Raw genomic sequence first — 15,795 nt, 5'->3', positions numbered from 1 at the left:
AACAGTTTTGTTGGTATAGGATCAAATAAACAGGGTGTGCTTTTTGTTGACATTACGAGTTTTGTCAGCATGCCTAGTGAGATACTGTCAAATTCTGTAAATCTAGGTAATACCTCAGTAGTGGCGCCCACATCAATAGCAGGGTGTAGTGGCTGGATTAAGGCATGCCGGGATATGTTTAACCTGATGTCTTCTATTTTCTTCCCAAAGTAATCCAGGAAATCTTTTGCTGTAAAAGGAGAGCAAACTACAGGTGGTTGTCCATGAATAAGTGTTGCCACCGTGTCGAACCAGAACAAGAAGTTATGCTTGTTTTTGTTGATCAAATCAGAGTAGTAAGTCCGCTTTGTAGCCAATAATGCATGCTTACATTCTAAGATAGCATCATGCCACGCAAGGTGAAATACTTCTAATTTTGAACGACGCTATTTCTGTTCTAGACCTCTTGCTTTATGCTTGAGGTCACGCAGATAATCATTGAACCAAGGTGACTGTGATTTGGGGGAGCGTGGTTTTAACACAGGTGGTGCAATCATGTGGAATGTAGTTTTGAGCACTGAGTTTAAACTATCCACAAGTCTGTCTACTGACTGGGTATTTGTCAAATGTGAAGCTAAGACATCAGGCAGTCTAGCTTCGAGTTCAGTCTTAGTTGAGGAGTTGATGCATCGCCGTAATGATATATAAGGTTGTTTTTCCACTAAACATGGCAGCGAAACTGTAAACTTAATAAGTGAGTGATCAGACACCACTGATGTAAGAGGCATGATGTCAATATTCGTGACAGCAATACCACGTGCGAGAACCAGATCCAGGGTATTTCCACTAATGTGCGTCGAATCCCGAATGCATTGCCAAAATCCTAATGCATCAACAATTTCCATAAATGATTTGCAGAAGGCTTATTTATATGAATGTTAAAGTCACAAATGATCAGAGTGTTATCTACACTAGTTGACAAGTTAGAGATGATCTAAGAATTCAGAATATGGGCCAGGAGGCCTATATACAGTGACAAAGTAATATGACTGATTTTTATTCTTCTGACCTTGGCAATGTGTAGTATCCTGAGCAGAGCGGAGAATCAGATGCTCAAACGAGTGATATTTGTAACCCCCAACAGCTAATAAGCTAAACCTAGATTTATAAATAAGAGCAACACCCCCGCTTTGCTTCGCAACACGAGGGACGTGACTAAACGTATATGCTGGTGGGCAGGCCTCATTTAAGGTGAGGACAGCTGTAGGTTTAAGCCAGGTTTCACATAGCCCAATTATATCTAAGTGATGATCAATAATTATATCATTGATCAACAATGATTTTGAGGACAGTGATCTTATGTTAATGAGACCCAGTCTAAGGACCTCAGTGGGGTTGACAGTTGAACTGTTTGGGTTTAGGGGTGGTTCCAGAGTAGCATATATAAGATGCCTAGAAGTAGGTTTAGGTTTAAGACATTCCACGCATGTTGTAGGTAGCAGACACAAAATCTTTGCTATTGCTGGAACAACCACTGGGCCATCCTCAATTTCAACATCATCCAATATAGTAATGGGTATTAAGATTGGAAAGCATATCCCTCTATGATTTTTATAGACACGACTATGGAAGCAGGCCACAGTCTCAACTTGTTGAAATTCCCTCCCTGGCAAATAAACTGCACTATCACCATAGTGGATTTTCTGCACTAAATTCCCCGCTAAGCTAATGGATTCCACGCCCACATTTGTCGTAAGCCTTGCAGGGTCTCTAATCACCTGCTCCGTGGCCTGCTGTAGATTCCTAATGTTACCCTCCCTGTAGAGCTTTATCTATGTTTGCAGACAAGATGGCGGCGCCTTCCCCAGTAGGGTGGAGGCCATCCAGCATCAGCAAGCCACGGCGGCCCCAGAACGAAGGCCAGTTATCAATAAAGCTAAAGCCTTGCTGTCTACAAAACTGCGCCAGCCACCTATTTAATGATGTCAGCCTGCTAAACGCCTCATCAGTACCCCGGGAGGGGAGGGGACCAGAGACTATTAATCAATGCCGACACATCTTTCTGCCAAGGTCACACGTCCTCTCTATGTCCATTTTTGTGATCTCTGAGTGCTTCATCCTGACATCATTGGTGCCACTGTGAATAACTATGTGACTATATCTTATGTCATGTTCCTTCATCTGTCTTCCCTTCTGCAGCGTCAGCACCCTAAGATGAGATGCAATGTCGGGAGCTCTGGCCCCAGGAATACATTTAATGTCAGCCGGCTTCTGTAACCTGACTTTGCGGGTGATAGAATCCCCTATCACTAAAGGCTGGTGTTTCGGCCTGGAGACAGGAGTGGAAGTCACTTGTGGGCTCAGAGAATTCACATCTGGCAAATCCAAACGGGAGAACCAATTCAAAGTTCACACTGGCGAGTGTGATCGGGGTGCCACAACCGGGCACCAAGCCCTACGGGGCTTCCTCCGCCTAGCCACAGTCCAAAAGCCGTCCTCCACAGCCAGCATTTCTAAGCTGATGCTCGCTAGCCAGCCCAACACTAACCTCATCTGGAGTGCCCGTAACATCTAACTCCACTGCGCTAAGAAGCTGCTCTAACTTATGGACATGGCTCTCTAAGAGAGCCACCCTATCTTCCAACATCACGCAGGATTTACGGAGGGTGTAAAGTAGAATTAGTAGTGTACTTTGTGCTCTAAGAAATTCAAGAATGTAGCCAAGCAAACACGAGCTAACCAATAATGGATAAGCTAACCACTGCTAAGGCTCACACAGATGCAAATAAATTTATTAAAATTCACAGCAGTTACACAGAAAAACTAACAGAAGTATTAAACAGGTAAAAAAGCAGCAGTTATAAAATACACTAAACAGTTAATTAACTAACAGGAGTGTAAAAAAATGAAATGAAAAAATGATGATGGGGGTCTGAAATAGCTAATGCAAGCTAACCACTAGTATAAATGCTAGCTGCTCCTAAGATTTTACACAGGGGTAAAATAATTACTTAAATTTCACAGCAGTTCAGCTGAAAAACGAACAGAAGTATTAAATGGGTAGAAAAGAAACAGCTATAAAAAGTAACAACAGAGAGGGGGGGGTCGACCTAGCTAGCGAAAGCTAACCACTAGCGAATGCTAACTGCTAGCAATTCACAACAGGACTGTTATTAAATAACCTTCAGCGTAGATACAATTAACAACCAGAAGAGTGCTAAACAGAAATAAAAGAAGCGTATACAACCATGTGAAGTTCAGAGTGGTGTCACAGCAACAAACAATCTGTCAGAAGCAAGTTGCCAGATCTGTGAAAATCACTCAACTTTTTAACAAGCTAATGTGGGTCATGAGGCGTCAAACAGATATTAAAATGTCTTAAAAATATTCTTATTCTTATTCAAAAGTACCCTATAGACACAGAGATTTGGCTCATAAAAGCCCACATTTAAGATCACTGGGATACGAAGTCTATTAGACAAGTATCCGACCTTATTATTTTTTTCAAAAACCATATGGATTTGAATCACGTGTGATTGCGTCAGCCAAGCTTGAACCTTCGTGCACATGTGTGAGTTTTTTCACGCCTGTCGGTTGCGTCATTCGCCTGTGAGCAGGCTTTGAGTGAGGAGTGGTCCACCCCTCTCGTCGTTTTTTTCATTGTTTAGGAAAGGCTCAGAGACTGCCGCTTTGCTTGATCAAATTTTTTTCAGAAACTGTGAGGGACATCAAAGTGGACACCATTCGAGAAATTCAGATGGTTTTTGGTGAAAATTTTATGTGCTTCAAAGAGATTACGGAGTGTTACTGTTGCTTTAAGGATGGCCCAGAGCGACTGGTGGTGCGCCACGCTCACGAACAGGCCATCGACAGGCTGAGCAACCATTTCATTTCTAAATGGATGGCTGTATGGATCCGTTACCATCGTGTGCATTTTCTCTGGTTATCACAAGAGCTGGACATCAACCATTTTCTGGCATATTTCACTTTTAACAAGAGATTTTGTCATGGAAAGCCGAGCGGAGGCTTCACGCGTCACGATGGATTCGCTACTGGAGCGAGACAAAACCACCTCCATTTTGGTCTCACAGGACTGCTTTGAGATGGCGTTCAGACAGCTGTCGGTGGTTTTTCTATCGAGTGATTATCCAAGAAATTGTGGATGTGCCTGGACATGCCAGAATATGTCCTGTGAGGCTTCATCACGGCGTTGCTGTGCGCCATGTGGCACCGCCGCAACGCGTGAAGCCTCTGCTCCTCTTTCCATGACAAAAACTCATGTAACAGTGGAATGTTCTGTTCATTTCCAAACTGGACACTGTGTTTTATCCGGGATGTCATCTGGCTAGCACAGGAATTGTGAAAAGACGACATCGGCACTTTTTCGGCACATTGAGGCAGACGTGCGGAGGAATTCCGCATGTCGCGGCGGTGCCGCATGGCGCAAAGCAACGCCGTGATGAAGCCTCACAGGACATGTTCTGGCATGTCCAGACACATCCACAATTTCTCGGATAATCACTCGATGGAAAAACCACAGACAGCTGTCTGAACGCCATCTCAAAGCCATCCTGTGAGACCAAAACGGAGGTGGTTTTGTCTCGCTCCAGTAGTGAATCCATCGTGACACGCAAAGCCTCCGCTCAGCTTTCCATGACAAAATCTCTTGTTAAAAGTGAAATCTGCCGGAAAATGGTTGATGTCCAACTCTTGTGATAACCAGAGAAATTGCACACGATGGTCACGGATCCATACAGCCATCCGTTTAGAAAAGAAATGGTCGCTCAGCCTGTCGATGGCGGCTTCGGAGCGCGGTGCACCACCAGTCGCTCTGGGCCATCCTTAAAGCGACAGTAACACTCCATAATCTCTTTGAAGCCCATAAAATTTTCACCAAAAACCATCTGAATTTCTCGAATGGTGTCCACTTTGATGTCCCTCACAGTTTCTGAAAAAATTTTGATCAAGCAAAGCGGCAGTCTCGGAGCCATTCCTAAACAATGAAAAAAACGACGAGAGGGGTGGACCACTCCTCACTCAAAGCCTGCTCACAGGCGAATGACGCAACCGACAGGCGTGAAAAAACTCACGCATGCGCACGAAGGTTCAAGCTTGGCTGACGCAATCACATGTGATTCAAATCCATATGGTTTTTGAAAAAAAATAATAAGGTCGGATACTTTTCTAATAGACCTCGTACAACCTGTTTCTTGGCCTGTTGCTTTAATAGGAAAGGAACTGCTTCTTATGGGAGCAGTTGTTGGGTTTTCACACAGAGGATCTGGGTGTGTCACACAGAGCCTAGTCTGGTTCAGTGGGTGTTTCATACAGAATAGCCAGGAACTAATGAATGGGACCCTGGTGCCACCTGGCTGCACACAGCACAGCTCAACTGTCATTGCTATTTTCCACTCAGCACATTTTCACACCAGTGCCCATGTTCTTCAAATAGGAAAAGTACTCGTACAAATGAATAGAAAAGACAAAATTTTAATAGCTCTGATTTGTGGCATATTTTATAACTCTGGTTTTCTTCCTCCTTGGTTTAGCTAGTCATTGAAATAGTCATGCATCAGTTGCTGGTACAATGACAGGTGGCATTCTGCTTTATTTTATGCTATGCCAAAAACTCTTTTGTGCTTTTAGCCTTACTTTGTGCTCAGATTACATACTGTGTAAAGAAGTCATGGAGTTATGGGGACAAAAAATGGCAAAAATAGTGACAAAGATCAGTTTCAGTTTGGACAGGCGTCAAAAGTTAAAGTTGCTGTAATTTTGGCAGAATAAATTTTACTTAGCAAAATTTACTGTGTACCTCATTACATGTAGACTCGGGCTGATACAGATACATCAGTGCATGATACAGGGCGTGATACATAAACAGACATGTAATAAGATATTTATCACACATTACGACAAACAAAGAACAATAATCACACACATGAATCATGTAGAATGAATAACGCAGGTAAATCATGTAGATATGTAAATTATGGAATGTTCTTATGTCTCTCTATAAAGTTATGAGTGTCCTCTTCACTGATTCACAACATCAGTATAAGGCTCAAGTTGTAGAATTCTTCCTGCTAGGGAGGTTAAAACTCTCTCACCTTGATCAGACATCTTGGTTGAGTGAAATGATCTGGATCCTGTATCGGGATCCTGCACTTGTCACCAGGGTAACACAAAATGGGGGTGTATCATTAGGGGAGGGCCCAGAAATGGAGGCTCCTGAATGGATGAAAAGCAGGTGCAAAGCCTGGTATTTTCAGTGTCTTTTTTTTTTTTTTGTGTATCGCCCTGATTTTATTGTGACAGGTTCCAGTGCAGTTAAATTGATTGGAAAAGTGTGCGATTTATCAGCCCTATTTTTTCTTGTACCTCACAAGGGCTGGTTTACGAGTATAGGGCAGATTTTTGTGGTAATATGTGCTAAAAGAGATTACGTTACTGCAATATTGGATTTTAACAAAAGAAATGTAAATATTTACACTTACTCTTCTGTGGCCATGACTACTGGAATTACAGTTATTGCAAAAGCATCACTAGAATGGTATTTATCACGAGGTGACAAAACCTAGCTGTTGCATTCCGTCACTAAGTAGAAATATTGCCATTTTGCTATTGCTTTTTTTGTCAACATTTCTGAAAATATTGTTAAACCTTTTCCTGTTCATCAAAACCCATCTACTGACAATTTATTCAAAAAAATCCAAATCAGTTGAAGGTAAAGTTGCATTCATAGGTTCAAAACAATTAAGCAAACCACCCTCGCTCACACACAAGGACCCGATTACAATGCCAGGATAAACTTGAAGACAACCTGATAATTATTTCCAGAAGGAAAACGTCTTTTAAATCCATAATGTCTATGAATGTATGTTGTATGTTGCTAATAACTGTATGCTTTGCAGATTTCATATATAGCATAATTGGGTTATGTCCTGAATCCAGACTTCTCCAGGCATCGTAACGGTAATCTAATAACAAGAAGAATGTACAGATAATGAGCCATTAGCCACAGTCAATATCATCTCCAGAAGGCCTTGAATACTGAGCCAGTGATACAGAGGGAGACAGAAAGAGAGAGATCCTTGCCAAATAAAAGACAAGCTGGAAAGCGCCCCAATCAATGTTATTTTCTCTCTCAGTCCCAGACCAACTGTCTGTTCATCTGTTTCTTTCAAATGAAAGGTGTGCTGGTATGTAACGCTTACAGTCCAGCGATCTGTCCCTTAATTAAAATGTTGCAGATTGTGTTTCACTCACAGTGCCGACTGAACATACTGTGCATAGCACAAAATGTTTCTTATAGTGTATAGTATTGATCAGGAAATAAAGGATGTTTCAACCAGAAAATACAATCTGTGTAATGCAGCTTTTAGTACAGGCCTGACTACTGAATGAAAACCACCGATGAGTACTTCATGAGGAAAAAAAAAAGAAAAAAGAAAAAAGAAAAGGTAAGCTTTTGTTTGAAAAGCCAGCTCCATACTAGGACACACTCTGGCCTATACAATCCATCAAATACATTGCCTTTGTTTGGATTTTACTTTTAAAGGAGAAAAGAGTATACATTAGCCGGCGTGTACGTGTGGTTTTGTACATGCAATCTCATTCCAAATAGAGGCATATGAATAATTTATCTTGCCACAATCCAACTGGGAACGTCCTTGATATTTACATTTTATCATCAAGGGCACTGGATGAGCCTTCACAGCAATCTAACACATGACACATCCTCACTGCCCATCACCCGCACAGTCAAGAGCAACTGACGGCAACGGCAAAATGTTTCCGCAGTACAGATATATATTTATTCACAGAGAAACCAAAAGTAGAATAAGATTCTGTATGATGACTAAGCTTGGAGTTTTGCAGCATACGTGAAAAATGGCGATGATGCCAGGGATGTAAAACACACACACACACACACACACACACACACTTTCTTCACACAATGGCTCCAATGTTTACAGCAGACAATTTAGTTTCCTTCCAACAATTATGAGGGAAATTGAATCTCAGGAAATGTTCATTTTCTTGTCCATTAGAGCAAACAATAAGATTATCCCCAAAGGTTTAGAAAAACATCTGTCTTCAAAGGACAGTCCTGAAAAATTATATCAGATGATTTGCAGGCGGCCTGAAGACAAACTAAATCAACATTTTTTTTTTTTTCCTTTCTGACATTAAATATAACCTGTAAGCAGATGAAATTCAGTTTGTGCAGCATTCCTAACTTTAATGATCACATTTGAAATAGGTATCTCAGTGCTCATCTCATTTTGTTCTGTGCATACTATCTTGGGGAATGTATTTTTTAAATAGCTTGCGTGCACTGCATTCTAATTCTACAGTCACACTTCTATTTTGCAGAATAAAGTTTAGTTCATTTTCACCTGGATTATTTTTTTCAAAGTGGGGCTACATTTACTCAAGGAATCCACATTAATGTATTACAAAGAGTGCAGCAGTAATGAAAATTGGATTTGCGTTGAACCCCATTCACAAGAAATCTTTGTCAGACGTAAAACAAGTAAACAGTGTCAAAGTGTCAGAAGCTACATGTTAGCTAGCCAAATCAAATCATAAATGTTGCTACATTTGTTTTAAAGATTACTGTCGTTAATAATGTTATTACAAATACATCCCTTTCATATAATTGTTATAGTGAAAGAGCTGCTCACTTTGTTTTGTTTTGGTTTCGTTGTGATAAGTAAAAGTTGCTGAAAAGTTAAAAGGGGTAGGTGTATATAAGCTTTGCTTCTACCTACACCCTTTTGGTTGCATGGGTTGACTGGCTGAGAAATCAGTTTTGTTTTATTTTGTTGCAAAGTTCTTTCCTTGAACCGAATCAACTTGAACTTGAGCTAGGTAGCATTCCTAGCCCATTAAAAACAATCGTTTGATGGCAGCTAGCTTGGGTAGCTAGCATGATTGCTGACTAGTATCGTTTGTCTGTTGTTACTGTTCATTTACAAGATTTCTTTGTCTGTTCATTCGTGTTTTGGGGGTATTTATACTCCACTGTTAGCTCACAAGTTAGCTTTTTACCACTTCTTCCTGAAAGTATGAGAAGCAGTTTGGTATAGCATCTGCAGTTTGGTATCTGCATGAGCCCTCATCCTTCGGACTGGAGCTCATAGAGATACATCGGGGCATAATACAGGGTGTGATACATAAACAGGCATGTGATAAGGTATTATCAGGTATCAAGTTGTTCACCAATGAATATGGCTTTAAAAAGCCATATTCTTTGGTAAAACAACTTGATAACAATTTTATCATATACATATAAATGATAAATGTTGCATGGTTTTCTGAAGGGTGTAAAAAGCCATATTCATTGGTGAACAACTTGATAACGATTTTATCATATACAGTGGTAACCTGCGATAGGCGAAATCCACGAAGTAGTCAGCGTTATTTTTTACAATTATTATAGATGTTTTAAGGCTGTAAAACCCCTCACTACACACTTTATACACTTTTCTCAAACAGGCATTAACATTTTCTCACTTTTCTCTCCTGTGTAAACACTCAAAGTTCAAACCTTAGTAGAAAAAAATAGAACGTTTTCCTATAAATAATTATGATGGCTTTTAGAACTAACAAATTTAATTTTAATGATCAAACCTACGAGGTTGGACACATAAGAAATTATTAATAGTGACTCACCAGTATTTCACAGTTCCTCTGACCGCGTCTCTTCATCATGGCGCCGCTCCGCTGTGCGGATTGGTTGATTACTCGGGTGGTATGAAAAATATTACCTGTCCGCGAAAAGGGTGTATTGCTATTTATTCTTTAGTGTTTTATCCAATCATATTGGCATATCATTTATAAGTATATGATAATATCATATATTACAACAAAAATCTGCCCTATACTCATAAACCAGCCCTCGAGATACAGTAAAAATAGGGTTGATAAATCATATACTTTTCCTATCAATTGTACAGCCCTGGAAACTGTGGAAATAAAACCAGAGCGATACAAATCTTAAAACAGGGTGACACAAAAAATACCAGGCTTTGTTTTGCCCTGATTTTCATCCAATCAGCCCCACCTATGACACACCCCCATTTTGTGTTACCCTGGTGACAAGTGCAGGATCCTGATACAAGATTCAGATCATTTCATTCAGCCAAGATGTCTGATCAAGGTGAGAGAGTTTTAGCCTCCCTAGCAGGAAGAATTCTACAACTTCTCATACTGAAGTTGTGAGACATTAGTGAAGAGGACACTCATAACTTTATAGAGAGACATAAGAACATTCATAATTTACATATTTACATGATTTACCTGCATTATTCATTCTACATGATTCATGTGTGTGATTATTGTTCTTTATTTTTGGTGTAATATGTGATGAATATCTTATTATCAGCCCTTCGGACTCGGGCTGATACAGATACATCAGGGCATGCATGATACAGGGTGTAATACATAAACAGACGTGATAAGGTATACATCTATATATTCAAAGCAAAGTGGCCCCTGTGTACATGTGTATGGGTGTGTGTGTGTGTAAGTTTGATCACAGAGAAACTGGGGAGAGCTGACATTTTCTGTCTGGTATACATTTGGGTCAAGGATGAACACAGTGAAAAAGAAAAGGATGATCAGCCTAATATTTTTGGAAAAATTAGGGCTATTAAGTAACAACAGTGAACAATGGACGTTGATATCACCATTAATCAGTCGCTGGTAACCAGACAAGCTCTGAACAATGGACATATCTCAACCTTGCCAGTTCTAAAACATGACATCAACTAAATGTGCCAAATCCAATTATTCACATAACCTTCTCATTTTAATTTCCTGCACTTTCAGTTAAAATCATTATAGAAACGTTGCATAATTTATTACCACCCTTGAAAAATGTCAGCTACCTAGTTTATAAACACTACCCAATCTAGAGCCCATGGATCCCCACAGGCAACGCTCTAGTTTACTGTGTATATGCTACCTTATCTCATTTTATCTTGGTCTTTGGGGCAGTTTGTTCAATTTATTTTTGATTAATTAAGACTTCCTGCTCTGAGTTTAGTTGACCCTTCTCTACTGCAACCACAAAATTTGAGTATAAAGGTGAAAACTCGATGTGATGAAAAAGGGAGACAAAGTATTCTTTGACAGATAAGAGTCTGATCTTTTCATTTTTTAAACAATTAGTTTTTAACTTCTTTAATATCAAATAAACCATCACTCTGTATCATGCGTGGCTCAAACATTAGCTTGATGCAGTCATCTGTGGATTCATCAAGCAACATCAAGTCACTACTCAGTTACTGATTTTACTAAATAATTTAACATTGCCATTGTGAGATTAGACATTTATATTTGATTAATAGCTCAACATTTTTTGCACAATATCCCCACCATGTTCTGCAAGACCAACGAGCATCCCGTTGTGCCTATTTGACAAATCCACAGACTAAAGTTTGCATTACAAATTACTAGTGTGATTGCACTACAATCTTGCTGGTAATCAAAGGATTATTCCTTTTTAGGTACAGTTTTATAAATGCACAATTCATAAGGTAAATGGCAACATAAGGGTCATACTTTCACTCAGTTGTAAAACACGGGGATTTAAATTTAATATCACAAAATCACCATTTGTTTTGTTTTTTGTTTTTTTTTCAAACACTTTCACTATATATGTGAACACTCCTATAATTTATCTACCAAAAAATGACATATTGGACCTTTTCGGTATGTACTTGCACCTTCAAACTAAAACAGGTTTGACAGAAACAAGAAAAATAAAAAAAATGTGCTCTGTATCCTTTCTCCTTTCCTCTGTCTCTCCGTGCCCCTTATTTTCCGAAAGTATCTGTTTGAGAGATAAATGACCACTCTGCTGCTGAGGATGACAGCCTACACAAAGATGATATTGAATTGATTTCAGAAATGTTGCAGAACTGACTGTTTGATGTATACTGCTAGACATGAATCATAAAAATTCTATTAAAAACCCCTTGAATGGCTGACACCAGAATATTATTTGTGATGATTAATTTGACTCAGTCATTACAATGGGAGTCAAGTTGAATCGTTTCAGACAAAACTGCTTTTCATTCCCCATTGAATTTCCCTGCTATTTTTCTTTTCTCTTGCTCAGTGTAGAACGCTGATCTGATTGGACTTACTGTGTGTTAGTAATACACAACACAAATACAGAGGCTGTTGGTCTTCTGTATTACCAATCACTCAACATTGAGGTTTTATTCCAAAATAAGACATTCAGCATTTCTGGCGTAATTACTTTTATTTCACCAAAGTGATGGATGAAAATTTAAACCATTTGCATGGCTTTTTGTGAAATTGTGACAAGATCCTCTGAATATATATTTTTGCTTTATTGTTTTGGACTCATTGTGCAAATCCATTTCAAAGCCTTTAGTGAGCTAACCTCAAACTTACCCGCTGTAATATATTATCTGATTGTTGATGTAGTGGTCAAAGTATTGATTGTGGTCAGTTTACTGGAATGAGTGAAAAGCAATTCATCGTTTGCCAATAAAACTATTCCCTGTGCTACAGTATATTAAGGCATGTGAAAATCAGTTCATCTCTGGAAGTATACGCTGGTGCTACATTATGAAACACTGCAACTACTTAGGCAGGCAGCTGGTCCATTCCACCTCTCAATCATCAACCATCTAGCTGTTGAAGTTGTGTGGTACTGGGGTGTACCCATGGCCATTTTTTTTCCAGTTGTTGCGGTCCTCAACACAGAGGCACCTACACGCTGGATCATACCTAAAGAAGCACGCTACATGGAAACTACGTTTTTGTATTCATTAAGGATCCATTCTCACTATGATGTGAAGTGGCCGAGGATGGAAGATTCTCAAAAACCTCTGCTGGAGGAGGTCCATAATTCCTGTCTTTAACACAGGCAACGCTGTACTGGCAGAGCTGTACATTTAATGATGGTACACTGACTTAAGGATGATTCTGAGAAAGCTCAGAACTACACAGGAGGACCTGGTCAATGACCTGAAGAGAGCTGGGACCACAGTCACAAATATTACACATGTAACACATGATGCTGCCATGGTTTAAAATCCTGCAGGGCAGCAAGGTCCCCCTGCTCAAGCCAGCACATGTCCAGGCCTGTTAGAAGTTCACCAGTGACCATCTGGATGATCCAGAGGAGCCATGGGAGAAAGTCATGTAGTCAGATGAGACCAGAGTAGAGCTTTTTGGAATCAACTCCACTGACCATGTTTAGAGGATGAGAACAACCCCAAGAAAACCATCCCAACCGTGAAGCATGGGGGTGGAAACATCATACTCTGGGGGTGCTCTTCTGCAAAGGGGGCAGGACGACTGCACCGTATTGAAGGGAGGATGGATGGGGTCATGTATTGTGAGATTTTGGCAAACAACCTCCTTCCCTCAGTAAGAGCATTGAAGATGGGTTGTGGCTGGGTCTTCCAGCATGACAATGACCACAAACACAGCCAGGGCAACTAAGGAGGGGCTCCGTACAAAGAATTTCAAGGTCCTGGAGTGGCCTGGCCAGTCTCCAGACCTGAACTCAATAGAAAATCTTTGGAGGGAGCTGAAACTCCAAACCTGAAAGATCTAGAGAAGATCTGTATGGAGGAGTGAACCAAAATCCCTGTTGCAGTGTGTGAAAACCTGGTGAAAAACTACAGGAAACGTTTGACCTCTGTAATTACAAACAAAGGCTACTGTACCAAATATTAACATTGATTTTCACAGGTGTTCAAATACTTATTTGCAGCAGTAACATACAAATAAATTATTAAAAAATCATACATTGTGATTTCCGGATTTTTTTTTTTTAGATTATATCTCTCACAGTGGACATGCACCTAAGATGAAAATTTCAGACCCCTCCATGATTTCTAAGTGGGAGAACTTGAAAATCTGCAGGGTGTTCAAATACTTATTTTCCTCACTGCAGTTCAGCTTTCACTCTCAAACGGTGGGCGCATCGGTAGCGCAGAGCCATAGCATAGCTTGGTGGAGCTGATTGTCAACTCAACATTTGGAAGTGTCTATATGTGGTAAAAATGTTGAACTTGTAGAGAGATTCCCTTACCTCAGCAGTGATGTTCATGTTTCTGGGTCCTCGACCTGGGAAGAGCTTATGGGGTCATGAGATCACTGGAAAGAGTGTTTTGTTGACATTGATACCACTGCAGGAGAATGAAAGCTCAGGTGTTGATGGTATGGTGGTGAAGTGGTTCTTGCCATGGAAAACATAATGTTCTTAAAATAATGTTTTTGTCCTAAATTCCTGTTCCATGAGAATAGTTCATGGTTCATGTTCTTCTGTTCAGGTATGGCAAAATACAAGCTCAAATAAACCCATCTTCAAGTCTGCCAACTGTCTCTGTGGTTGGTCTGTTAACATTTGTTCATTCATTTATTTTCTACCACTTATACGGGTCTGAGTGGCAGTAGACCAAGCAGGTCATCCCACACTTCCCTATCCTCACCAAGTCCTCTACGTCTTTCTGGGTGATCCCAAGCCATCTGAGAAATACAGTCCCTCCAGCATGTTCTGGGTCTTCCCCAGGGCCTCCTCCCAGTTGGACATGGCTGGAAAATGTCACTAGGGATGTACCAAATCAAAATAGTTTGTGGCTTTCAGGGAAGTGCAGTAAAATCTGCCCCCTTCAGGAGAACATAATAAAAACAGCACTGTACTGCATGAGGTAGTTCAGGCTTTGTGAGGATCAGTGGTGACAGGAAATCTCTCTCAGTAAAGACATTGTGCAGGCTTGTTGGTAAAGCTTGTATTAAAATGTGCTATTATTTATATTCATCTATTTTTCTGGAACTCTGACCTTATGTAAAATTCATATCTGGACCTTTCGTAAATAATCTGAGTACCACTGAAATAAAAGAAGAAATAACATTCTGTTCCTCCTCACAGAGCTACACAGGTCAGAGCGGTGGCAGCGGGGGAGGAGGTGGCAGTGGCGGCAACACCAGTGGAAATGGAGCCAGGGATGAAGACTACGAGATCCCCCCTATCACTCCTCCGAACCACCCTGAACCTCCTCTTCTTCACCTGATGGAGCATGACTCCACAGGCTACTTGTGCCACTCGCTACCACACAATGGGCTCATCAACCCGTATTCCTACCCGGAGCTGCCCACACTCATGATGTCAAACATGTTGACGCAGGACAGCCACCTCGTCTCCAGCCAGATGCCCTCGGTGAGTAGGACTCCATAGATCGTAGCACTCCTTAGATCGTAGCACTCCGTAGATCGTAGCACTCCGTAGATCGTAGCACTACGTAGATCGGTAGCCAACGGGGGCAAAAATAGACCAGAAGTCCATTTTATGCAAATGCTGAGCGATGTGACACGCATCTGCCAATCCGAGTAAATAGGCAGCATGACGGCACGTAGGTGTTCACTCGAACAAAATAATCCAAGATGGAATAAAACGATCTGAAACAGCTCTATTTCTATATAAATCTAATATGTTTCTCATGTATTTTGTAAAAGCTAGCAAGAAATAAACACTTCTAAAATAAAAAATGCTGTTTTTGTAACCACATAACATCTCTGAAGTGATTTACAAGACATGTTACGGATATGTTAGCATGCAAACCCGCGTGAACACCTATCAAGTGGCAAAGCCAACTGCTTGTTGCCAACATTTGTAGCTAATCTGACCGTAGGGTTTACGTAAGTCAGTGAGAATGCCTCACAGATCCAGCCCACACTACAATATGATCCCGTTACATATGTCCTAAAGGTTTAGTATAAGTTATTTAAGTACTAAATTTCTAAATTACTAAATTTTTA

At 40.4% G+C, this 15,795-nt stretch overlaps 1 protein-coding gene across 3 annotated transcripts in view; it reads left to right on the top strand.

Moving 5' to 3' along the window:
• The window catches only part of tox2 (TOX high mobility group box family member 2), a 432,153-nt gene that overhangs the window by 304,299 nt on the left and 112,059 nt on the right, over positions 1–15,795 (top strand). For all 3 annotated transcript variants that reach the window (XM_034166083.1, XM_034166084.1, XM_034166082.1), the window contains exon 4: positions 14,909–15,196. In XM_034166083.1, the coding sequence (XP_034021974.1) occupies positions 14,909–15,196 (288 nt within the window). The remainder of the gene's footprint in view (positions 1–14,908; positions 15,197–15,795) is intronic.

This window comes from Thalassophryne amazonica, chromosome 3, assembly GCF_902500255.1.
Source record: "Thalassophryne amazonica chromosome 3, fThaAma1.1, whole genome shotgun sequence".
In the NCBI taxonomy this organism is placed as follows: domain Eukaryota; kingdom Metazoa; phylum Chordata; class Actinopteri; order Batrachoidiformes; family Batrachoididae; genus Thalassophryne; species Thalassophryne amazonica.
The sequence above is the reverse complement of the archived record's forward strand: the minus strand, read 5'-3'. Positions and strand labels throughout refer to the sequence as shown.